Source organism: Gouania willdenowi, chromosome 13 (genome assembly GCF_900634775.1).
Source record: "Gouania willdenowi chromosome 13, fGouWil2.1, whole genome shotgun sequence".
In the NCBI taxonomy this organism is placed as follows: domain Eukaryota; kingdom Metazoa; phylum Chordata; class Actinopteri; order Blenniiformes; family Gobiesocidae; genus Gouania; species Gouania willdenowi.
In genome coordinates, this window is record NC_041056.1 from 41,631,578 (window position 1) to 41,657,236 (window position 25,659).

Consider the following 25,659-nt stretch of genomic DNA (forward strand, 5'->3'; position numbering starts at 1 on the left):
CAACAAACACATTATGTTCACAACATGACCAAAAATATCCCTCTCAATCATACACAGTAGAGAAAAAGAGTTTTCTTTAACTTTGATTTAAAAATGTTATGCTGACTTTAGCTTTTCTCACCGGTAGCCCTTATACAGTAGCTATGAAGTAGCTCACAGTTTCAGAAAGGTTGGTGACCCTGTTATAAACCCTGAAAAATAAGTCCTATGTTTTATCAAATATTTAGAAGCAGCAGCAGCAGGTTTGCAATGCATAGAGATTCCCACAGTCAATTACCAATAAATATTTAACATTTGCATCACACACTGAGGTGTCTTCACGAACAAAACCAATCTTTCAGGTGAGGGACCTCACTGGTCTGGCCCCTGGTCCTCCTCACCACCTTACAGGCTTGGCAGAATCTCTCGCCACGGTACGACTGGTGGACGCTGTAGTTCTGCCTCCAGCTCAGGTGGTGCTTCATCAGATCCGGATTCTGCTTCACCTTGTTTAGGTACTGTGCCAGCTCCTCGACCGTGGGGAAGTCATCCACGTGGATGAAGGCCTCTGGGGGCAGGAGGCGCTCATAGTTCTGCCGGGACGGACCCAGGACCACGGGGATAGCTCCTGCCCGCACTGCGTTCCAGAGTTTCTCCGTGATGTAGTCCGTGTGCTGTGAGTTCTCCATGGCCAGGTAGAACATGTAATCTCTGAGCATCTCCTGCACGGCCTCTCTGCCCTTCTTTAACGGCTTCCCTGCGCGTCCGTACACGTCGATGTTTACGTAGCGTTTCAGTTCATTGTAGAAAGACACACGGGCATGGGAGGCAGACCAGTGGCTGACGACCCAGGCCAGTAGGCGGGATGGACGGCGGAGAGAAGTCGTCTGGTCCAGCGATCCAGAGCCGTTAACCACGGGGATGAGGTGACCATAGGGGACGTAAATATCCGAGTCCACCCGGTAGGACAACGTCAGGTTGAAAACCCTGTCGAACTTCTGTAGTCTCGGTGAATGTGTGGGAGACTCGTGGTTCAGCCATATCCACTTCTGAGAGCGAGGTCGCGGTTCTGTTGGCATTCGGACTCTCCCGCTACAAATATCCCGGTGGTGAAAAATCACAGCGTCAGCCTGTCGGTACGCGTGCTTGTCATCCGTGATCGTGCACCCATGGATTTGGAACTGCTTCCAGCAGTCAGGGAGAGGAGCGACAACGCCGAACGGATGCACCCAGATCAGGATGGTGATGTGGGAGAGCCTGGGGCTGGGGGGGACATGCAGGTACAGAACACTTATTCCCAAGGTCAGGAAGACAGTCGCTGTGCACACGGCGCAGAGGACGTAATTGAGAGCACAGCCACGTTTCATCCCTGAGTGGATGTTGTTTCCAGGAGCAGTGAGTGATGATGAAAGGCCTAAAGGTCTCCACAGTCCACCACAGCCTCACCTACTGACTCCTGGTTCAGATTTACACACCTGTCAGTATTCACTGCATTAATAAATGACAGATAGATACGCCTACAGACGCAAATACTAGGTTGTGGTTAGGAGTGGCACACTGATTACCATCCAGTGACATGTCCTTGTTTTTTTTTCTGTGTTCTGGTAAAGTGAAACAATCTCTCCAGGTCCTGGAGATGTGGCAGTCTTGGTTTTGGGTCTAGTTTCCTCTGACTGGGGCTTTAGTAAGAAACTTTTTGAATGTTTAAAAGCCGGGTCGTTTCGGTTGAGCAAACACCTTGACTTAATTAAATATTCAAACAACATGTGTATTGTTCATTCTGCATGTGCATTTTATTTTGGGCCTATACATCAGATATATGCAACTAGCGGCCCTCAATGTATATGCACTAAATCAGTGTTTTTCAAATGGGGGTACGCGATGGAACTACTTGAGAGAAAGAGGAAAATTAACAAATAAAGTGCGAGTCTTAGTACACAACCAGGCATGAGATGACCGGAAATGATAAAAAATAAATTAATGTATTTAATCAGGGGGAATTAAATCAGTGCTTTTCAACCTTGGGGTCGGGACCTCACGTGGGGTCGCCTGGAGTTTGAAAATTTAAAAATTGCTTGAAATTTCTAAAAAATTTAAATAGATTTTAAAGTGTTTGAATTCTGATTTTTTTTTTTTTTTTTTTTTTTTTTTTTTTTTTGTCTTAAAGAACGGTATTCCTATATTTTCACTTTGTGAAATATAAATCTAATTTAACCAAAACGCAGTACATATATATATATATATATTTGGGGTCACCAGATTTTTTTTATATCAAAATGGGATCACGATCCCAAAAAAAAGGTTTGGAACCTGCACTAAATACTGTTTCTTTCCACTTATTTACCAAATGTTATAAGCCGTTCATTCCATCATTGTGCATAGTTGTTTTTAAATAGTTTTCTAATAAAAATGTTGTAGTCGGATAATAATGGGTACTTGGATTCAGAAATAAGAGGAAGGGGTACTTGATCCAAAAAAGTTTTAGAACCACTGCACTAAATGACTGAAAAATACACAAGAATAACAGAAGACACAAACAAGAACAGAAATGCACAAAATTACAACAAAACACACAAAATAGGAGAAGAATATACTAAATGACACCAGAAACACACATAATGTCAACTAAAACAAATGTGAAGAATACACAAAATGGCACATAATATTTTCATTTAAATATTCACCTGCAGTACTCATCAATGCACTACTGCACTATTATCTTAATATTATTATTGTATTTTTATTTTATTTCGTTATTATTATTATTATTATTATTATCTTGTTATTTTATTTAGTTTGCACATATTAGTCTAACTACTCTTATACTTATATTATGTTTATTCTTCTTTTTTTATTTATTTTTCTTTATTGTAGTTGATTGTTATTATTTAATGTTACACTATCTGAGAGAACACAGGTCACCAAGACAAATTCCTCGTGTGTATTCATACACTCTTGATCAATAAAGTTGATTCTGATTCTGATTCTCCAATCAAGCGATCATATTTTTGTGGCCGCCACTATTATCAAAGTTATATATCCGTCAATTTCGTGCCAAAAACTCAAGAGCATAAAAACTTTAATCGCACACAGTTGGATCACTTTATGCCCGCGTGCGGTGCCTTTCTGCACGCTCTCGTCTCGGTCTGTGCATGTTGAGTTTTGGCACTTTGGGGGCGTGCATTGCATGGACAGCACTTCCTTTCTGATTGGTCACTTGAAAAACGGTCAGAGCCAATCAGAGGTACAGTAGGGCGGGTCATCACAGTATAAAGTCCGTGGCTGTTTCCTAGGAAAAAAAAAAAAGTTATCTCTCAGATTTCATTTGATTTTATGCTGGGACCAATGTATGGATCTAGTTTTATTTATTTATTTTATTTTATTTTTTAGCTAAACTGACGTCTGGTCTATGGCTTTTTTCCCCTTAATCTTAGTTTATTGCAGAAACATTCATCTTTATTTTGTTTTTAAATTAAAACCCTATTAATGTATTCTATGTATTCACCATTTGCATATGTAAATATAGAATGTATGTCGCAATGTGGAACTATTTATTATCTCTCCTTCATCTGCTGTTGTGCTCCTTTACACCAGAGTAAGTCCACCTGAACCCACTTATCTATGTGTCCTTCATCTCAGGACCACAGGATTATCACATGGGTTCTAATTATTGATGTCATTGTTGCAAGTACAGTCACTTCAGTAGAATTATAATGAATGACAGACATCAATAGAATAAATTAATCGAGTTCTAATTTAAAAAAAATGATTTACGTTTCTGCAACCAACCAAGATTAAGAAAAAATAGCCGTAGACCAGACGTCAGTTTAACTAACACAATAAATAAATAAATAAATAAATAAATAAATAAATAAATAAATCTCTATACATTGGTCCCAGCATATCAAATTAAATTTGAGAGATAACATTTTATTTTTTGTCCCAGGAAACAGCCACGGACTTTATACTGTGATGACCCGCCCTACTGTACCTCTGATTGGCTCTGACCGTTTTTCAAGTGACCAATTAGAAAGGAGGTGCTGTCCATGCAATGCACGCCCCCAAAGTGCCAAAACTCAACATGACCGCGCGCAGAGAGATCCCCGCGAGCGCACAGAACGAGACGGTGAGCGTGCAGAAAGGCACCGAAATAAATCTATAACTCTGCACGATTACAGTATTTATGCGCTTGTGTTTTTGGCACTAAATTGACGCCATAGTTGCCCATCTCTGGCCTACCGAGGGTCCAAATCTTCTAAGATTTTTGATTACTTAAAAAAACATCTTTTACCTTCTAAACTATCTTGTATCAGACAAAGTAGACACAGACAGAAAATTGGCTCAGGCTACAATCTTTACGTATTAAAATGTATTTAAAAAATGTTTTTTAATATGCATTATCCCTTTTTAAATAAATAAACTTAAAACTTCAGACGTTCCCATGTTCAATGACATTGAAATTATAATTAAATAAGGGTTTTTACAACATTGGGGTCGGGACCCCATGTGGGGTCGCCTGAAACAATTGCTAAAAAAAAAAATTACTGTAAAATTATTGTTATTTTACAAATTAAAATATACAGCTACTGTATTCTATACATTCACTTTGTCAAATATGAATCTAGTTAACAAATAAAAATAATAATAATAAAATGCAAAAATATCTGAACTGGTACAACTCTGTATTATAACAAATTTGATCTAAAACTAATTCTAGAAAAAAGAAGCTTTGATATCAAATTGGGGTCACGATTCAAGAAAAGGTTGAGAACCACTTTGCTTTGAGTGATAAATTCTGTGAAAAATAGGACAAAATCAATGACCTTTAATCTAAAAGACATTACCTGCTAAGATTCCCAGACTGCAGAGAAAGAAAACATCATAAAAACCCACTTGTTCATGTCGTCTCGCCCCTTGCAGATAGTCACATATTTCACTCTCAAGACCAAATGAGGTTTAAAATGTTAAATGACAATAAAATTGTGTTACAGGCCATATGATGTGATCATAATCACCACAAGCTTCTCCACCTCTTGAAGTTTCCATATATGTCACCATACATTTGCAGAGCACTACTGGCTATAAGGCTTCCAACCTAGAAATATAGCAAGTGCTCATTAAACTATGCTTTTAAATGGACGGAGATGTCAACTAAACTCACACTGAAGAAATAACAAAGATGTCAATATCAGACCTAAATAACAGGCCTAAGTTACATGATTGAAGAACTAGTGACTGCTTGACTGGAAGTTCATCAGATAACAGTGGGGGAGTGACATGTCACATAACCCTGTTTTATTTCAGGGAAGAATGATGCTCTTTCAAAACCAGTTAAGCCAATATAGCAAATAACATTTTATTGCACTATTTAATGGGGAAGGATATTTAGTCAACAATCGAGCACTTTTTTTTTTTTAAACAGTTTTGCATTGAGGTTTAGATGCTTTTCAAATACTTTGAGCTTTAGCATTGAAAACCTAATGGTCAAAATCATCAATCTTTCCATTAACAAAAAATTCATGGAACCCAGCAACCCAAAACCCACAAAACCCCTCTCCCACAAATACAATTAAATATCTAGGCTTAAATATATCACCAAACCTAAATGAATGAATTAAACTGAACCTGGATCCGCTGTTGGATAAAGTCACAGAAGATCTGCGGAGATGGAACAATCTCCCTATCTCACTCCTTGGCAGAATAGCCTCAGTTAAAATGAAAATCTTACCTAAAATAAACTATCTGTTCTCTGTGATCCACTGAAACCACCAACACAATGGTTCAAAAGATTAGATTCTGCAATTACAAAATTCTATGCTATAAAAACCAAAAATAAGCCTTTCAACCCTCCAAAAAAATAAAAGCGAGGGTGGGTTGGAAGCCCCTAATTTCACGCATTATTACCTAGCAAACCAAATTCTATATTTAACAGAATGGCTAAAACCAAACGAATACCATAACACCTGGCTAGAAATAGAACAGCTAGACTGCAAACAAAAATAAACTCTCTGATCTCCCTTTTATCACTGCGACCCTCAAACGTCATAACTGCTTTAAAAACCCACTGATTGCCTCCACCCTGACTGCGTGGTGGAAAGCCCTGGACATTACAAATGTTCAATTAAAAACTAGTATACTGTCTCCAATCTGGTACAACCCGACTTTAGAAACAGAAAAACACCGCTCTATCTAAAAACATGGGAAGAGAGCGGAATTATTCATCTCCAGGGCCTCTTCGAAAATGATAAGCTCAGGACATATAACAAGCTAACCCAAACATTCAATATAAATAAATGTAATATTCTTCAGTACTTACAAGTAACAGAGACAATTAAGAAAAATACGGCAATAGATTTAATTACCTTGCAACCTCCAGAACTGGCCATATATATGAAAAATATCTCAACAAAAACAAAAAAACTCTCAAAAATATACAGAGCACTCTTGAACACTAACTCTAATCACTTACCAATCTCTAAATGGGAAGCTGAACTCTCAATCACTACGAACACCGATTTCTGGACAGAAATTTGTTGTAATACTTTTAAGATGACTAAAAACACAAATCTTTAGCTAATTCAATACAAGGTCCTCCACAGATCCCACATTACCGACATAGTCGATCTACATACTATTCCTCACTAATTGAAGAAAATAAAAAATAATCCGAGGTACCTTTTCAGCACTGTAGCCAGGCTAACACAAAGTCAGAGCTCTATTGAGCCCATGATTCCTCTAGCCCTCAGCTGTGAGGACTTTATGACATTTTTTAACGATAAAATTCATAAGATTAGAGATAAAATTAGCCACTCCCTGTCTTCACCTGGGCCTGCTGTACCATTAAATGTAAATAGGCCTAACCTAAACTGTTTCACACATATAGGACTTCAGGAACTTAACTCTATTATTTCATCCTCCAAACCATCTACCTGCCTTTCAGATCCGATCCCAACTAAGCTGTTTAAAGAAATTATTCCCCTAGTCTGCCCATCTTTGTTGGAGACAATAAATATATCCCTATCAATAGGCTACGTGCCACAGTCCTTTAAAGTAGCTGTAATCAAACCCCTTCTCAAAAAACCTACTCTTGATTCCAGCACTTTAGCAAACTACAGGCCTATATCTAATCTTCCTTTTATTTCAAAGATTCTTGAGAAAGTTGTGGCGGCTCAGCTCTGTGAATTTCTTCAAAACAACAGCCTGTTCGAGGACTTCCAGTCAGGTTTTAGAGCTCAACACAGCACAGAGACTGCTTTAGTTAAAGTAAATAATGATCTACTCTGGGCTTCAGATGAAGGACGACTCTCAGTGCTGGTTTTAGTAGATCTTAGTGCAGCTTTTGACACTATAGATCACTATATTCTACTAGAGAGATTAGAGAAATTACTTGGAATCACAGGGACTGCCCTAAACTGGTTTAAGTCCTACCTATCTGATAGGTACCAGTTTGTACACGTGAATAATAGGTCTTCTGTGTACACTAAAGTAAGCTACGGGGTTCCTCAGGGCTCTGTGCTAGGTCCAATCCTCTTCTGTATCTATATGCTCCCCCTTGGTAATGTTATGAGAAAATTCTTTGTTAACTTTCACTGCTATGCTGATGATACCCAACTGTATGTATCAATGAAGCCAGGTGAGACAAATCAGCTATCTAAACTTGAGGCCTGTCTAAAGGACATTAGGGCCTGGATACACCAAAATTTTCTTCTTCTCAACTCAGACAAGACTGAGGTCATTGTACTGGGCCCACGACACCTTAGAGAAACCTATGCTAGCCTAACTGCCCTAGATGGCATTACTCTGGCACGAAGCACAACTGTTAGAAACCTTGGGGTTCTATTTGATCAGGATTTATCCTTCAACTCTCACATAAAACAAACTTCAAGAACTGCCTTCTTTCATCTCCGTAACATTGCTAAAATCAGATCTATCCTGTCTCAGGGCGACGCCGAAAAACTAGTCCATGCTTTTGTTAACTCTAGACTGGATTATTGTAATTCTCTTTTAGCAGGCTGCCCAAGCAAGTCGCTTAAGACACTTCAGCTGGTTCAAAATGCTGCAGCACGTGTACTGACTAAAACTAGGAGAAGAGATCACATTACTCCTGTATTAGCCTCTCTGCATTGGCTTCCCATAAAATATAGAATAGAATTCAAGATTCTTCTTCTCACTTATAAAGCCCTAAATGGACAGGCCTATCTCAAGGAGCTTGTAGTGCCATACAATCCCCCCAGAACACTACGCTCTCAAAATGCTGGACTACTCGTTGTTCCATTTGTCTCTAAAAGTAGTATAGGAGGAAGAGCTTTCAGTTATCAGGCCCCACTTCTCTGGAACCATCTACCAACCACGGTTCGGGGGGCAGACACCCTCTCTACCTTTAAGGTTAGGCTCAAAACATTCCTCTTTGGTAAAGCTTTTAGTTAGGAACCAGCTCATAGCTCATAATTAAGATGCAATAGGCATAGACTGCCGGGGGGGGGGGGGTCTGGCATGCTCGGTTGGAGAGAGGTTGGAGAGGGCGTTAAGAGAGAGGTCATTTAGGCTAGAGAGGGACCGGAGAGGGTCCCATTCCTCTCTCAAACACTCCCTCTATGTCTGCTTCTTCCCTTGTGTGTTTGCTCCTGTACTCCTTCTGGCTTTTGTCTTGCAGGTCCGTGGGATCCTTAGTGTGGAGTTACAGAGTCTCAGCGGCTCTGTCTCCACCCTCTCCTCTGCACACACCCAACACAGCATAACGTGGATGGCTGTTCATCATAGGAATGGGATCCACACAAGGTTCCTGCTGCTTAACAGAAGGTTTTCCTTGCCGCCATGATGAATTCATGTTGGGTGTGGGATACATATGCATGTGTATATACGTATATATGCATATGTGTGTATCCATAAAATGAAGAGTCCGTCCTTAAGACTGCTCTACTGTAAAGTGCCTTGAGATACCATTGGTTATGATTTGGCGCTATACAAATAAAGATTGATTGATTGATTGATTGATTGATACCCAACAGAAAATGTATAAAATGGGCTTCTCCGTAACAGACATCTGCTCTCAGTGCACCCAGGGAACAGCTGATTCATATTTACATGCCGTATGGCTTTGTTCGCCAGTTCAACAGTTTTGGTTCCTAATCTCTGAAAAACTGTCCTCCATTTTGGACTACAGGGTTCCTCTATCTCCAAATCTATGTCTGTTGGGAGACCTGACTATGCTTGATATTCCAGCAAACCAATCACAATTCATCCTTGCGGCACTCGCCAGAGCAAAAAAAAAACAATATTACTGAATTGGAAAGATGAAAAATCGTTAAGCATAAACCAATGGCGAAATCTCCTCATAGAATTTATTTCCATGGAAAAGATGTCTGCTCTCAGAAAAACCTGGGTGGTTCGAGTGGGTTGCTGGGGTGTTTTGGGTGGGTCTGCGGGGGCGTGCGTCCCTTTCGGATGCTCTCGTGGTCCCTGTGCGGTTTGGTGTTGCTCTCCTGCCCCCTTCGTGCACGTCTGGGTGGCCCTTGGGGCTGGGGGCCTGCGTGTTTCTCTGCCACTCTTTCCTCTTGCTCTCTGTCCCCCTGTCTCATCCTTCCCCCCCTCCTCCGCCTTCACTCTGCGCCCGCTCTCCCGTTGGGTTTGGCATGGGGGGCTCCTGTCGGCCCGGGATGCTTGTGGGGGGGCTGTGGCCTACGCTTGGGGGGCAGGTGTGGCCGCGCCGGGTGGGTAGCTTGGGGGTTGGCTCGTCTGGGGGCCTGGGGTGGTGGGGTTCATGGCTTCGGGACGGGGGGGGGTCCGGGACAGGGGTGGCGCTGGGGGTGGCTACTCTTGGGGGTGGCGCTTGCGTCCTGGGTTGTTGGGTGGAAGGGTGTTGCGGTGGGTTGCTCCGACGGCCGGTCTGGGCACCTTGGCCTGGTTCCCTGGGGTGCGCCTTCGCTGAGGGTGCTGGCGGGGGGCCTTGGGGTTGGGGGTTGGGGTCGGTGGCGGGATGCGCTGGGTGCTCGGCTGCTTGGGGCTTCCTCGGATGTGTGTGTGTGGGGCGGTGGCTGCCTCTCAGCCTGGGATCTTGGGGGTGTCTGGGGGGTTGCTCAGCCGTGGGGGGGTGGCCTGGGGCTCCCTGGCCCCACTCTTTCTGCTGGCCTGGCTGCATCTGCGGGCCCGGGGCAGTTCTTGGCTTTGCGGTAACCTTTTTTTTGCACATGTACTGGTTTACGATGCACTGACACGCATTGGGATGTGGGATAAAACTCATACTGGGCTTAACTTTAGACACGTTAATCCCAAATACCTGCTTTAGGTACTACCACTCACTCATTCCCCCTGTCCACAGCCACCACCATTATAGCTAAGCTTCACACTTGTCACTATACTGGCTTGATTACACAACATAATAAGCACAATATATTCTACAACATCACATCTCACCCTCACTGTAAAACAATCTATTCTTCCCCACACTTTCTATTTCCTACCTTGACTCTCTCCTCCCTGCTCCCTTTCCCCTCCCCCTCCCTCTCCACTGAGGTGTAACACTGCTCTCCCTTTTTATATCCTCCCTATAATAAAAGATATCTTACCCTTCCTTAGGGAGGGCTGGTGATGGTCACAATTAAGCAATAAAATAAATCAATGTATTTTATTGCAATAACAAAACATGCATTGCTGTCTCATAATGATTGCACTTCCTGTAGTGTTGACCTTTGACAGCATGTGCAGACAAGAGAAAAAAGAAAAAAAAAACCTATTGATTTTCTGCCAGTGTGAATAGCATAGGATGTAGTCTATTATTGTAGGTTTAATCAAATCAAACATTATTGAAAAGAAACCTACTAATGTACATTTTGTAATTTTTTTGTAAATACCTGAGCACTGTAACGCATTTATAATAAATTTTCATCCTCATCTACGACATAGAAAAGTCAAAATCCCTACAAATACATCTTTGTACTCTATTGTCTTACTTTAAATAATATTTTACCAAATTAAATACGAAATTAGTAAAAAGTCTGAGTGTGAGCATGGGGGGGGGGAGGAGATGCAGCATTGAGGATGGAAGGAAGCATATGTATCAACTCAGGGTCTTCCTCTTTCTTTCCTTGTTACATCCATTCACTTTTCTTCAGGAAAAAAAAAAAGATTCGAGTGTGTGCGTGTGTGTGTGTGTGTGTGTGTGTGAGCGACTAGTTATCCACGTAAGAGGTTTGTATTCTTTCTGCATTATTTATCCTCCCTCTCATCTGAACGCTTCTATTTTAGCCAAACATTAAATGTCCTTCCTGAAATTATCCTGAGTTAGGAAGAAACACAGACATACTACTTATATGTAGTCACGCTGAGGCTCAACATTATCAACACAACAGTTCTATATGAGACACATGAAATAAGATTAATCACTTGTAGAAATGTTTTCTTCACCTATTCAAGCACCTATTTTCAGAAGGGAAAGCAATGGATTGCTTTGTGCTCACGTTACTGTAACTGAGTTGCTTTTATGGGTACTAAATTTTTTTGAGTATATTTCTAAATTAGTAATTTTACTTGTACTCAAGTACGTTTTAAAAGAAGTAAAGTAATTCATTACATTTCTACACCCAACTGTTACTCAGTTACTTAGTTGTACCATGTCTAATCAATAAGGTTGTGTTTTCTACCCTATAGAGGGTTTTCACGGTGCGTCATCACCGCGCCATGAAACCAGAAGTTGACATATTGGAGGTACTCAGGAGGTAAACAAGACGTAGATCCCGAACATCGAACAAAAGGAAATGGTGAATTATTTCCATGTTTTTGACTGTACCAATCTGTCAGACCGTGAAAAACATTTAAAGTTTTATAGACTGCCAAAAGTTATAGAAATCAGGCAGAACAATGTCAAAAGTTATCAGAGGAAAGGTTTAGCAAAGCTAAACCAGGATCTACAATGCAAAAATCTGGACATCATCCAAATTGTTGATAGCAGTGGCTCTTAACTAATTTTCTAATGTGATGATAAGAAAATAATTCATATCAAGCTACTGCATGTGGCATTATTGACTTAATATGATCACATTCATTAAGCCTGCTACAGTAGCAACACAGTTCTTAAAATGTAGATTTAAAATGTGCTGTATTTCTCATTGTATTGCAGGTAAAAGGTCCTTCCCTGTATGTCTTTGCATTTATAACACATTTTGATGAGCTTTTCTATGGTTTCGGACATTTATCCATCACAGTGTTTACCTCCGAGTGCCTCCAATATGGCCGCGCATCCGGGTTAGTGCCCAGAACGTGACGTAGGTGAAAACCCTCTTTTATATTGTTACCCACATGACACATTTGCCATGGCACAGTGTTTGAGTTCATAAATGAACTGTAGCTATACTTCGAGCCTGAGAATGTTATTATTTTGAAATGAATTAATTTGTGCTGTATTATCTATAGAATAATAATTGTACATTTTGACAAACCTTGTAATTTATACAGATGCCTTTGTGGAAAATAAATTAAGTTCCAAATGTGCAAGATTCGGTCTTTTCTTTTATAAGTTTATACACGAGATGTTTACTGTATGCAAGGAACCGTGGCAAGATTTATTATCAAAAATAAACATGGGGTGAAATTAACTAGTAACTTTTACTTTGAGTACTATTTAATTGAGCTACTTTTTACTTGTACTTGAGTATTTTATGTATGAATTACTTGTACTTGAGTACAATTTCAATCAAGTAACAGTACTTCTACTTGAGTAGGATATATCAGTACTCTTTACACCTCTGTCTATTTTCTGTTTCCCCCCCATGTTCATAGTAAACGGAAGAAGATTAGGGCCAATTTTGATGGAGAAAATAATTTTGGGCAAATCAAGGATAAAGCTGAAACGTCGAGAACAAAGTGGAAATGTCGAGAATAAAGTCAAAAAGTCGAGATTAAAGTTGGAAATTTGAGAATAAATTTGAAATACAATGTCGTGATTAAATCCGAACAGATGAGATTAAAGTTGAAATTTCAAAAATAAACTTAAAATACAACATTGTGATGAAAGTCAAAGGTTTGCTTTAAAGTCAAATCTACGGAGGCTGACTAGGGTCAATTTACCATATGACAACAGTCTCCATCCAAACTGGCCTTAATCTGTTTCCCACAGATGGGATAGAATGCTCCACCTCACCCAAACTTGACTGTTTTTTCCTTCTGAACAGATCAGATTTTTGGCAATATCTCTTCTAACTTCTCAAAAAGATTAGGTAAGTAAATGTAACCCTGTCGCTCTGCTGCACCCCCTTCCACTCTGGATTTTAATTTCTGCGATTCACCTATTCCCACCGAATGGAAAGAGCGCTTAACCGCAAAATTAAACAAGATGCCTGAAGTGTTCTCTCATCATGACTTGGATTTTGGCTGCACAGACCATGTAAAACACCATATCAAACGCCATGATGAGACTGCCTTTAAGCAACGTGCCAGACCAATTCATCCACGGGACATTGAAGCTGTTCGAAGCCATCTTCGAGACCTGCTCAAAGCTGGTGTTATTAGAGAGTCTGAGTCACCGTTTGCATCCCCGATTGTTGTTGTCCGTAAGCAGAATGGCGATGAAAGGTTATGTATTGATGACCGCAAACTAAACCTGCAAACTGTCAAAGATGCCTATGCTCTCCCGAATCTTGAAGAGTCCTTCTCGGCGTTAACAGGCTCAAAGTAGTTTACTGTCTTGGATCTGAAATCTGGGTATTATCAGATTCAAATGACCGAAGAAGATAAGGCAAAGACTGCTTTTGTTACTCCCTTGGGTTTCTGGGAGTGGAACCGATTGCCCCAGGGGGTAACAAATGCCCTCAGTACATTTCAGAGACTCATGGAGCAGTGTATGGAGATATAAATCTTAGAGAGGTCCTAGGGCCAATTATGGACGACATAATTGTCTTCTCTGCCACTTTAGAGGAGCATGAAAAGCGGCTGCTGCAGGTGCTCAACCTACTTGAAGACTTTGGCCTTAAATTGTCCCCTGAAAAATGCAAGTTTCTTCAGTCCAGTGTATGGTATTTGGGGCATATTGTATCTGAGAATGGTGTCCAAACTGATCCCGAAAAAATATCCGCCCTTAAATCCTGGCCAGTTCCCCGAAACCTTAAGGAACTTTGTTCATTCCTTGAGTTTGCGGCATACTATAGAAGATTTATTAAGGATTATGTCACTATAGTGAAACCTCTAAATAACCTTACTCGTGGCTACACACCTGTATGACATTCCAATAAAAAGAGAGAGTCATCAGTAAAGTATTTGGACCCAAAGCAGTCTTTTGGAGAAAAGTGGACTTCAGACTGTCAAGCGGCTTTCGACTCTGTGATTGCCAAATTAACGTCTGCCCCTGTTCTTGGGTTCACCAATCCACAGTTACCTTACATACTGCACTCAGATGCCAGCATAACAGGATTGGGAGCAGTGTTATACAAGGAGCAGAATGGCCAACTCAGGGTCATTGCCTATGCAAGCCGAGGCCTGTCCTCTACTGAGTCTCGATATCCTGCTCACAAACTTGAATTTCTGGCCTTATAATGGAGTGTGACAGAAAAGTTACATGACTATCTTTATGGGGCCAACTTTACTGTGATCACAGACAATAACCCTCTTACGTATGTTTTGACTTCTGCAAAGCTTGATGCCACAAGCCATCGGTGGTTAGCTGCACTTTCAACCTACTCCTTTAAAATGCAGTATCGGGCAGGCAAACACAACTTTGACGCTGCTGCTCTGTCTCTGCGCTGCCATTACCAGGTTCCAGATGAGCCTTGTTCCTGTAAGGAGTGCGATCTCGTCCACCGTCTTGCAGAGCCTATAAAAGACTTAGAAGAAGCCGAAGAAATATCTCCTGATGTTGTGGGTGCCATCTGTCAAAGTGGCCTGGTGAGAACACACCACAATCCCAGCATGGTTCCAACTGACGTCACTCTAGTTGAATCATTGACTGCTTCAGTCAACGTCATCCCTGATTATTTTGGGGAAAAGGAGGTACATGGTCTACCCCTTGTCCCATCGCTAACCCACAATGAGTTACCGGAAGAACAATGCGCTGATCCTGCACTGCGTGAGCTCATCCATCAGCTTGAAACTGGAGAGAAAATTCCACCCACTGTTCGAGGGGAACTGCCTGAGCTCCCTTTATTGCTGCGTGAGTGGAATCGGTTGGAGCTGGAGGATGGTGTTTTTTACAGGAAGCGGCAAGTAGCAGACCACATTCTCTGTCAGCTCGTCCTGCGTCCTGGGTTAAGATCGACCATCCTAAAGAGTCTCTGTTATTAAAATTATATTCTGTGTTTTAAATAATCACAAAGGTTCACATTGAAAAGCACTGTGTTTTATGATCTTTCAGAGTCCAAGGCAATGGTTGAAAAACACTTTACCTAACGCCTTTTATAACACTTGAAACCACAACTGTTTGCACTTCTCACTTATATCTAGATGTGATATAAGCATGTTTTGTATTCATTGACTAGTCACTGATAGAACCTAATCATGATTCATTTATGACTCTGGGGAAAAAGTCCACAAATCGAAGGATGTCTACCTGGTATATAATCACGATGTAGAACTCATATGTTAGGACAAACCTTGTGACACTGTTATGGTCAATTATTATATTCATCATCATATCGTCAAATGTATGTTCATGTGTACAATTTGTCATGTTTTAATACATGACGACTCCATTACTCATTACACTTTTGAACAGCTGAATCATGATTAAACAGTACAGAGCGTACTCAGTGCAGCACAGTCTCTGCCAAGGCCAGAATCTCTGCTCACATGCAGACATACACTGACGTACACACTTATCAAGACAGATAAAGACTGGAGCCAAACCTTCTCATAACATCTTCATCATCCTCCAACATTTCCACTATGGGCATCTGACTCCCTCCCTTTTGTCTCTCACTGTTGGGACCTTTTCTTATCTGTATAAAAAGCTTAAGCTTTGAAACTGTTGGAGCGGGGCGCGGCACTTCCTTCGGACGTCCGCCTGGACGGACGCTAATTTTGTTTCACTTTGTTCCATCTTGTACCTTTTTACTTAGCAATAGAATAAACTTTTTATATAAAATCATCAATGCTTCTCCTGGATTCCATCATTCAACCAGAGCAATGAATCATGTCACTAAATGAGGTCAACCGTAAATTCTGCCGTAACAATTGGCGTCGACGAACTGAATCCATCTTCTGCTCTGTGGGGCGTCGATCGTGGACCAGCACTGGGTCGACACATTTGAAGCCCCGGGGCTGGCCCGCGGTGGTCCGCCCTCGGACAGAGACTGGAGCACGAACCATCGGTTGAACCTCAAACACCAATTCGGACTAAGGTAAAGCTGCCTTTATAAACATATATGTATAAATTTTCATTTACATATATATATATATTCGCTCTGTGTTGATTTTTTTTTTTTTTGGAACCAGTCAAGCATTGTATTGATTTTCAGCTTTGAGCTTTGATTTTGATCCTCAGCTGTTCTGTGTTTTGACGCAGTGAACTGCCATGAGAAAGGCTCAAATGGTTGAGGTTCTGTGCTTTTTAATGCTGTAGGTTCTCTCTGGTTTTCTTCGGGCTCGGATATTTTGTTTAGGCATAAAATACGGCTGGTCATTATTTACTTTGGTTTTGTTCGGACACCCACAGCCTGTGAGGTCCTGACCATAGATAGACGGGCAACAAGGTTTCCAAAACATCCCAGCGGTGCCATGATCTGAGTTCACCTCTGTACCGAAAGATTAAAACCCCGAATCTAACCTAAATTGTGTTTCTGTGAATCAAACAGATGAACAACCCAATACACAAATAATATATGCATACGCATATACAATCTTGGTATGATGTGAACTCAGATCATGCTTTCAGGCGAGTTTTACTTTTTTTTTTTTTTTTTTTTTTTTTTATATCTTTGTTTTTATTTTGTTTAAACGTGGAATCAGATTTCTCCCTTTGGCTTGGCTTTAATGCTTTCATTTGGACGAGTGTCAGCTTTTGAGAAAGACAGAGAGCCAAACACACACACGTCGCTGCTGTGTTTTTCTTTTTTTTGGACGTGTGACCACACACACACACACACACACACACACACACACACACACACACACACACACACACACACACACACACACACACGTACAGAGAGAGAGAAAGGGAGAGAGAGAGAGCACACACACAGGCACGCGCACGGGCGCACGCACACGCACAGCCACACCCATCCCAAGAGAGAGGTGGCGCCCCTCACTGGCCAGTTTAGTGCACTACACACTTGTGACACAACATTGTGATTTCTCACCTCTCCTGTGCCTACAGAATAGTGCCATTACACACAGACACTATTTTTATTTTATTTTGATTTCATGTTTGATGGGCAACACACACTCAAACACACACACACAGATGAATACAGTATTTCATTTTATTTTATTTAATATTACTGTTACCATCATTATCATTTTTTATTATTTAAATTGTTAGTTTCTGTTGGCTTTGTGGTTGCCCCCTGAAGAAACGACATCTTCAATGAAAGAATGAAATCACCTTCAACTCTTACGCTAATGGAATGTCAACATCATTCAAAGGACCAAGCATCAGAAGGAAATGGACAATCAAAGGTGTGTGACCTTTCAGGACTCAAGGACTCAACTCCCATTCAGCAAAGCAATGCTGAAATAACTCGCTCAGTCCCAAGTCAACTCTTCATCGTCTATGAATGGGCCGCATGCCAATGCCCCATCATCAAAGACTGAGAACCTGTGGGCGTCGGAGTGGACACTCCCCCCACCAATGAGTTGCGAGTTAAACGCCACGACTACTGCCTGAATGATGGGCAGCAACTGCAGACTGGTCACACGTCTGCTGGAAATCTTCACCAAAAAGACACTGTTTCAAAAGCCACAAGGATACCAAGCAACAAGAAGTCCACCACAGCCTTTGGTGGTAGTGCTAAATCACTTTAGCCTTGAACTTTGGCATGGAGGGGGACAACTAGCAAATAGCCAACAAGCTTCTCCTTCGCACAATACTAACCCCTCTATCTTCTGACTGTGCACTAGATTATTTTGTTTTCATTTATTCTCTCACACGCAGACAGACCAGACATACAGTCACACACCCACATTCACAACTATGAGAAACACAGGACCACCAGAACTTCACACAGAACCCTTCTGTTTGCCACATGAGATCAAGTGTGCCCATCATTTATCTTTGCTTTTATTCATTATGTTGCTCATTTATTTACACTGCTTTGGCCTTTATGAGAAAACAACAAACAAAGAGGAAGAAAATAGTGTTACTGATAAGGTTGTTTTTGTTTGCTTTTCTTTCATTTATTTTCTTGATTGCGGGGAGGCCCCCCACAATGCAAGATATGGTTACATCCGCTGAAGACAGAGCCCTCTGTTGCCTCAGCTTTTGGAGCTGAAGTTTTAATTTTTATTGGCCATGATTTTTTTGAGCTCACACGTTTTTCTCCTTTGTTATTTCTGAACGATTCTTCTTTTTCTCTTTTGTTTTTACTCAATTTCAGGAAAATTGAGACAGAGATTGAGGACTGCAGCCTCAACAAGTTTAAATTTTGACATTTTTTGACTGATACCCTCGTAAACAATCTGTACCTTACCCTTTTTGAAGCTGCTTGCGACAGACAGCCTAGTTCAACATTCATTGTTTTCATTTTGCGCGCCTCCCCCTTAACCGCGTCGGACTGTCTGGCCGGCCCAAAGCCACTCGACAGCATGGGGGGGGGTACCAAATTTTTCCTGAGAAAAAAATGTCCCATTAGTTGCTATGAGTACATAGGCAATTACTTTTCAAACAAGAAGTCCTGGTTTAATGTGCAGAAAAAGGATAAACCTTGCTAGGGAAAGCACTCTTCGGGGGATAGCAGTCCACCTGATTTGATACATGCTTGGTAACCGAATACCGTTCTGAACAAATTTCTACGTTCCCTTAGAGTGAGGGTTATTAGAGGTTGCGTGCTCCGTTCAATGTTGAGTGATATTAGAGGTGCCCAGAAAGTTCTGACAGTTGAGTTTCCCTCAGGTTGCAGACCGAGGTTGAGTTTCCTGCCGATTCAGAGGTTTTTTCTTAGACTTCTGGAGTTTATGGTGGTTGAGTTATTCCCAAACTCTTATTCTTCAAGAGTGGCGGTTGAGTTTCCTGCCGATTCAGAGGTTTTTTCTTAGACTTCTGGAGTTTATGGTGGTTGAGTTATTCCCAAACTCTTATTTTTCAAGAGCGGTGGTTGAGTTTCCTGCTGATTCAGAGATTCTTTTTTACATTTCTGGAGATGGACAGCGGTTGAGTTTCCCCCGCGGACCGGGGTTGAGTTTGGTTATTGTGCATGGCCGTGCGATTTCTGCCTGATCAGCAGCTAGTAGACTGTCAGTACTGCAAGGGACAATACTCTAAGTGTAGACTCCGCCAAGGCGGAAGTAAAAAGGAGCGTACCTCTTAGTAATCAGACAATACCAGTAAAAAGCAATTAATTAACACTAAAAGGTTGCCAAGCATGGGGGGGCAATAAGAGCTCATTGACCCCGAGAGACGAGGTGGACTGGCTATCGCCGCTGGTGGGTTAGATGAGACCTATATTCTACTTAGACACTATGCAGCAAAACCTTGTGAATGCATGGACGTGAAAATTGAGGCATGAACGTGTGCGGTGTATGAATGACTGAATGATGACACGTTACGTATGCCTGAGAGAACCGCGTTGTGAGTGCGAATGTGCCGTGGACGTGTCATTGAGTGATTGACCGATGAATGGCTGTTTGACTACACATGTTCCTCTGTTTCACCTTCTTTTCCTCCTGGGTTCTGATGCACTTGATCTTCTCCCTGTTTTTGCCAATTATGTAGTGGGGTGTTCAGAAAACACTGCTGCTTGTTAAAAAATAAGGTTTTAGGCCTTGGGCCTTCTAAAAAGTTACCAGGTTTTAAAGGTTTTTTTTCTGGGTGTTTAAAAACACCAAACGACGTTTTTTATATATGATACCACTTTCAGTGGAATGACTGGCTTTGACCTTGACTGACCTTACATGTTCAGTGTCCATGTTTTTTGTTGTTATATGTGTATACTCGTTGTGGTGTGCACTTGTCTACGTCTTCGTCTTAGTTGTTGTTATTATGTAGCTTTTTCCAAAATACAGGTCGCTGTAAGGAGACGAATCAGATCCAACTAAAGAAAAGAGATATTTTAAATTATCCAGTTAAGTCTTAATGGTTTCCTCTCTTTCTGTTTCTGAGTGTTTCCTAACAGAATGCCACCGCCTTCTCGACTCCGATCCTTCCTCTTCGCCGCCATGCCTGGTCACTGCTTCTTATGATGAAGGATGAGAATTAAAGGGAAGTATTGTCCATAACTGTAACTGGGAAACAAAGGGGAAATAGATTGAAATAGACACGTGACAATATGACATATTGTGGATGTTCTAACATAATATCTATTCCAGAGACTACAGCGACTTCCAATCCAACTGCAAAAGTGGGGACAGATCTTCAAATTTCCAAAAGGAGCGTACAGTTGACCCTGGCTTTGACCTTTATGGCTGAGGAGAAGGAGGTCGAGGAGGTTGGAGGGCACAAAGGCAGGCGGACACAAGAGAGAGGAAAACGGAGACACATCCAAAATGATCAGATAAGTGATTTTCCAATGATATTTATCATATGGTTTTAAGAATCCAAATGTATTCTTATGTAAAAAAGGGAAGGGAGCGGGCCAACGTCCCTCTGGTTTTTTATTTATATTTTATCATAGGAAAATATACATCAAACCCTCCAACTATTTTCTTCTTGTTCCACCAGCACTTAGCGTGCAAGAGCATAAAACACCTTCACTGGGTTTAGACACTTTTAAGGGAAAAATTAAGTGTTCTCAACATTGGGTTGGTGGCCCAATCTGGGTCGCCTGAGATTTAAAAAAGGGTCCTCCTGAAATTCTTGATAATTGATTGAAATAAGAGATAGTTTAAAGTTAAGTAACTTCCAAGCATTTAAGGAAGCTCTCCAAACCGTGCTGGGGCTCGTCACCCCTACGAATGGGATAAATACAGAGAGCAAAAGACAATATGATTGTTCGACTCAACTTAACTTTAATTCTGTCTAACCTTAAAGGGCCAATAATCTTGCTAAACTCTGGTTCAGACACAGAATAGGAGACACTTTTGCCACCAATTGACCTTCAAAATTAAGTAAATTACATCTCAAATAATAATTATGAGGGAAAATAATGAAATAAATGAACTGACAAATTCAGCTCTATAAAAGAATTAGGCTATGTAAATAGGTGTGGAGTGTTAACATTATTCAGAATAAATAAAGGATAGAATAAGATTTCTCCTTCACAAATAAGAGATAGCAAAGAAAATAAACAAACAATTTAAATAAATAAATAACATTATTTATTTATTTGGTTAAACTCAGTTAGCTTTCTCACATCTCCATGTCTCTCAATTGTATGTATTCATCTTGAGAAGACATGTAATCACACTCCACACTTCTCCGTCTGACTTGCATGTCCTTCTCCATCCGACTTGCATGTCCTTGTAAACAGTGGTTCTCAAATTGCTTCTCACCAGGTAAGTAGATGTACCACAGATAATCACTGCAACTCCAGCTATGCTTCTTCTTACTCCAGGAAAAGAAAATTGAATTAATACTTCCTGCTTTTCTTTCAGCCTCATATTTTCCCACTCGCGTGCGAATGCTACAGATAACATTGAGCTAGCATGGCTAAAAGCTCACTAACCCACACCTAACCATTGTGTGATTGTGCAGCAGCACCTTTTAGGATCTGAAAAGCTCTCAGATCCTGACCTCTGACCTGTCTCTGCCTTCCTGGCCATACTAACTATTCATTTAGTTAGTTAACTAAACCTAACACCCCTAAACTTCTATTCTATTCTATTCTATTTTATTCTATTTTATTTTATTTTATTTTATTTTATTTCATTTCGTTTTATTTTATTTTGTTTTGTTTTGTTCTGTTTTGTTTTTTTCCCCCCCCCTTTTTTTCTGTCCAGGTACCAGCTAAAGCCTACCAGGTACCAGGTACCAGCTAAAGCCTCAGTAGTGGGATCGCGCCTGTGTTCAGGTACCAGCCAATCCCAAGAGTTCTGTTTCGGTGTTTTTCCCCCTCTTCTGTTCAGGTACCTTCCGATCCCAAGAGAGGTTGCCAGGTGTGTGGAGACTACCCTTCCTCAGACAACAACCAATCATCTACAACGCCGACCGAAATGAACGACCCACACGGCAGTGAAGGTCGCACAGCGGGCGACATGGATCCAAGATGATTGCCGAGACCAGCTGATGCTGAGACGGAGGCTGACCGAACAATGAAGGGGGAACCGACAAGGCCACTGAGACACACACACAAGAAAACGCTCTAAAACAAGGGCCTAGCTTTGTTTATAAGCCACACCAAATGCTCATAGCTAGGTTGAGGGAGGACAACCTCACACCTAGCTGCAGGAATACAGTCATAAACCCTTCTGCTACGATTGAGGAAAGTACTCAAGGTTCTTCACTCATGATGCTATTGGTTACCCCAGTTACCACTGAACTCAGCCGATGAAGACGAGTGATGCCCTTGATGCAAATGATGATTTTTGCTTATCTAGATGCAATAAAGGATGATTTTTGATGATTCATGCCATTGATAATAATGATGAAGTTTTTTTTAAGGTTTATTTCCACATTTTTCTTGATATATCTATATCCGTGCCTCACAAAAGAAGAATATATCCAATGTATGACAATAACGATGCTAATGGTTAACCCTGACAGACAGCAAAGGTGGAATATAATAATTTTGTTTCTTGATTTGGTCGTTGATGCGACCAAATGTGGGGAATGTTATGGTCAATTATTATATTCATCATCATATCGTCAAATGTATGTTCATGTGTACAATTTGTCATGTTTTAATACATGACGACTCCATTACTCATTACACTTTTGAACAGCTGAATCATGATTAAACAGTACAGAGCGTACTCAGTGCAGCACAGTCTCTGCCAAGGCCAGAATCTCTGCTCACATGCAGACATACACTGACGTACACACTTATCAAGACAGATAAAGACTGGAGCCAAACCTTCTCATAACATCTTCATCATCCTCCAACATTTCCACTATGGGCATCTGACTCCCTCCCTTTTGTCTCTCACTGTTGGGACCTTTTCTTATCTGTATAAAAAGCTTAAGCTTTGAAACTGTTGGAGCGGGGCGCGGCACTTCCTTCGGACGTCCGCCTGGACGGACGCTAATTTTGTTTCACTTTGTTCCATCTTGTACCTTTTTACTTAGCAATAGAATAAACCTTTTATATAAAATCATCAATGCTTCTCCTGGATTCCATCATTCAACCAGAGCAATGAATCATGTCACTAAATGAGGTCAACCGTAAATTCTGCCGTAACAACACCAACTCAGGTTGTATTCTTTTGTCCTCCTTGATTTACCTGTTTAATAAATCAAGTCATTATTGCAACTAAGAAGGCATATCTCTCATTTTTCCTCTGTGTGACTCTTTTTGGTTTTTTAAAGTACAACCTTAAAATAATTCCAGTAACAGATTGGTCCTTCGAGCCGGATTGATGCTTCTTTCTCTTCACCACCGTTGGTAATCGCCATCTGACCCGTTAAGGTAAGAACTCTGACATTATTGTCGTTAAAAAGAGATTCTAACTGGTCCTTTGACGATTCCACGGAGGTGTTGTGAAACGCACGCAATTGAACAAACACGTGAGTCACAGAGGTATGCTTTCTTTTCTTTTGAAGTTGCAAGAGAATCTATGGTTAGGGTCTGATCAACCCAAAACTATAGTAGACTTGGAAGTTGGACTTCTAAGTGGCTTTTTCCATCTTAAAAGCAGTGTCTAGTCTGGGACTAGTAGAATCTTCTGAAAAGTTTACACGTCAGGGACTGTGGTCTTTTCACTCAAAGGAAGTCGTGGTTTTGAGTTCAGCACGTATACTGAAGTACTCTGTCGCGTCGTTAATATTGTGGAGCTCACAGGTCAGGGACCTTAAAGTCAGGGACTTTTAAAGATATGTTTCTTGTGCTATATATGTGTGTAAGGTGAAGGTCTGTGGTTGCTGTTCAAAAGTGTTCGTTTCAGTTTGTTATGTTGGATTTGCAAAAGTGTTGTCTGACAATTTGAAGTTTTTTGTTTCCTGTTGTTTCTTTCTTTCTGGATATCTTGTTTTTCTTCAAAGATAACTGTGGTTGAACGTTACTCTTCTTTTGCTAAAGTGTTTGAAACTTGAACACTGTTCTTTTCTTTTACTATCTGATTCAGAGCGCACAGGTGTGTGTGTGTGCATACTTTTATTGCCTGCGAGTGAGAGTGAGAGGGCTATTTTTAGACTACTCTTTTCCCCTTGCTTGAAAGTGTGTGTGTGTGCTCTTTGCATAAGCTAGATAACTCTCTTTTGTGACCCACTAACTGCAGTAATGGGGAACAAGGCTGCTAAACAAGAGCGTGAACTAGTTGGTGATGTAAAATTCATGTTCACCCAAAATCCAAACACGATTAAACATCTTAAGAAATGGAAAGAAAAATATGATTTTTCAGGGAACCTCCAACTCAGAAATTGTGCTGTTTTGACTGTCAAACTTGAGGAGAAGCTCAAGAACACTAAGCGGACTAAAAAGCGCGCCAAAATTGAACAAAAATTGTTATGGCTCGATGTTGGCTTAAAATTGCAAAAAACCGTGCAGAGGGTTTCAAAAAGAAACAAGAAGAGACTAAGCAGACTTCTACCGTTGCTTTTTATGACAAGAAACAGGATAATGATGAGTGTACTGCTTTTTCACAGCGTGCTCCACCTGTGAGTGGTGAAACTGGTTTAAGCTCAGCTGCTGGGCTTGACACAACTCCGTCTGCTCCTCCTGCGTACAATTCTGAAGTCGTAGCGGACCGAGTGGTACCTCCGATCAGAATCGAGAGTAGTGACATGACACTCCGAGGTGGTAAAATCAAGACACTTTACTCAGTGAAGAAAACTAATGCTGATAATTTGCTTTCAGAGACACTGAATGAGACTGACCTTTGTCCGATGATTGAGATTGCAGGACATGACGGACCGGTTCATGTTTATAGACCATGGACAGCTTCGGATGTTAGGAGAGCTATTGAGAATATCCCTCATCCTCGTGAGTCTCTTAAACAGTTTGATGCTGGGATTAAAGGATTAATTCACAGTTATAGGTTAGACTCCACTGAAGTTGAAGTGGCAGTGCGTGCTATTTTAACTACCGAGTGGGCTTTGACGGCTGGTAATTGGCGTCCACTACGGAATAACATAGCAATTAAATATGCAACTGTTGATGATCAGTCTGGCTCAGCTGTACTTGGAAATTTTTCAGCATTGATGGAGAAAATTACAACACGCTACAAAAAAACACCTGATTGGATTCAGATAAATAGGTGTATTCAGAAAGACGATGAAGACATTGAAACTTATTTTGGCAGGTTATCAACTGTTTTTGATTTTCACAGTGGAATTGAGAAACCAGGAGATGTGAATGATACCAGCACTCCCTACTCACAACAGTTAAAGAATGCCTTGCTTACTGGAGCAAGACATGAACTCTCACAGTTTGTAACAAAACATATGGCAAACCACAGAACTGCTAACTTAAATGATGTGTTAGAACACCTTAAACATGCTGAGAAATGGTT

At 41.0% G+C, this 25,659-nt stretch overlaps 1 protein-coding gene across 1 annotated transcript; it reads right to left on the reverse strand.

The window, feature by feature from the left end:
* On the reverse strand, window positions 1-1,489 carry LOC114474505 (alpha-(1,3)-fucosyltransferase 4-like). The gene has a single exon (XM_028464881.1). It carries the CDS (start codon window positions 1,344-1,346, stop codon window positions 318-320), a length of 1,029 nt encoding a protein of 342 aa, XP_028320682.1. The 5' UTR covers window positions 1,347-1,489; the 3' UTR covers window positions 1-317.
* Between the last annotated feature and the right edge of the window lie 24,170 nt (window positions 1,490-25,659).

Excerpts from the sequence above, each read along its gene's own strand:
- LOC114474505 (XM_028464881.1), bottom strand. The coding sequence starts at position 1,346 with ATGAAACGTGGCTGTGCTCTCAATTACGTCCTCTGCGCCGTGTGCACA.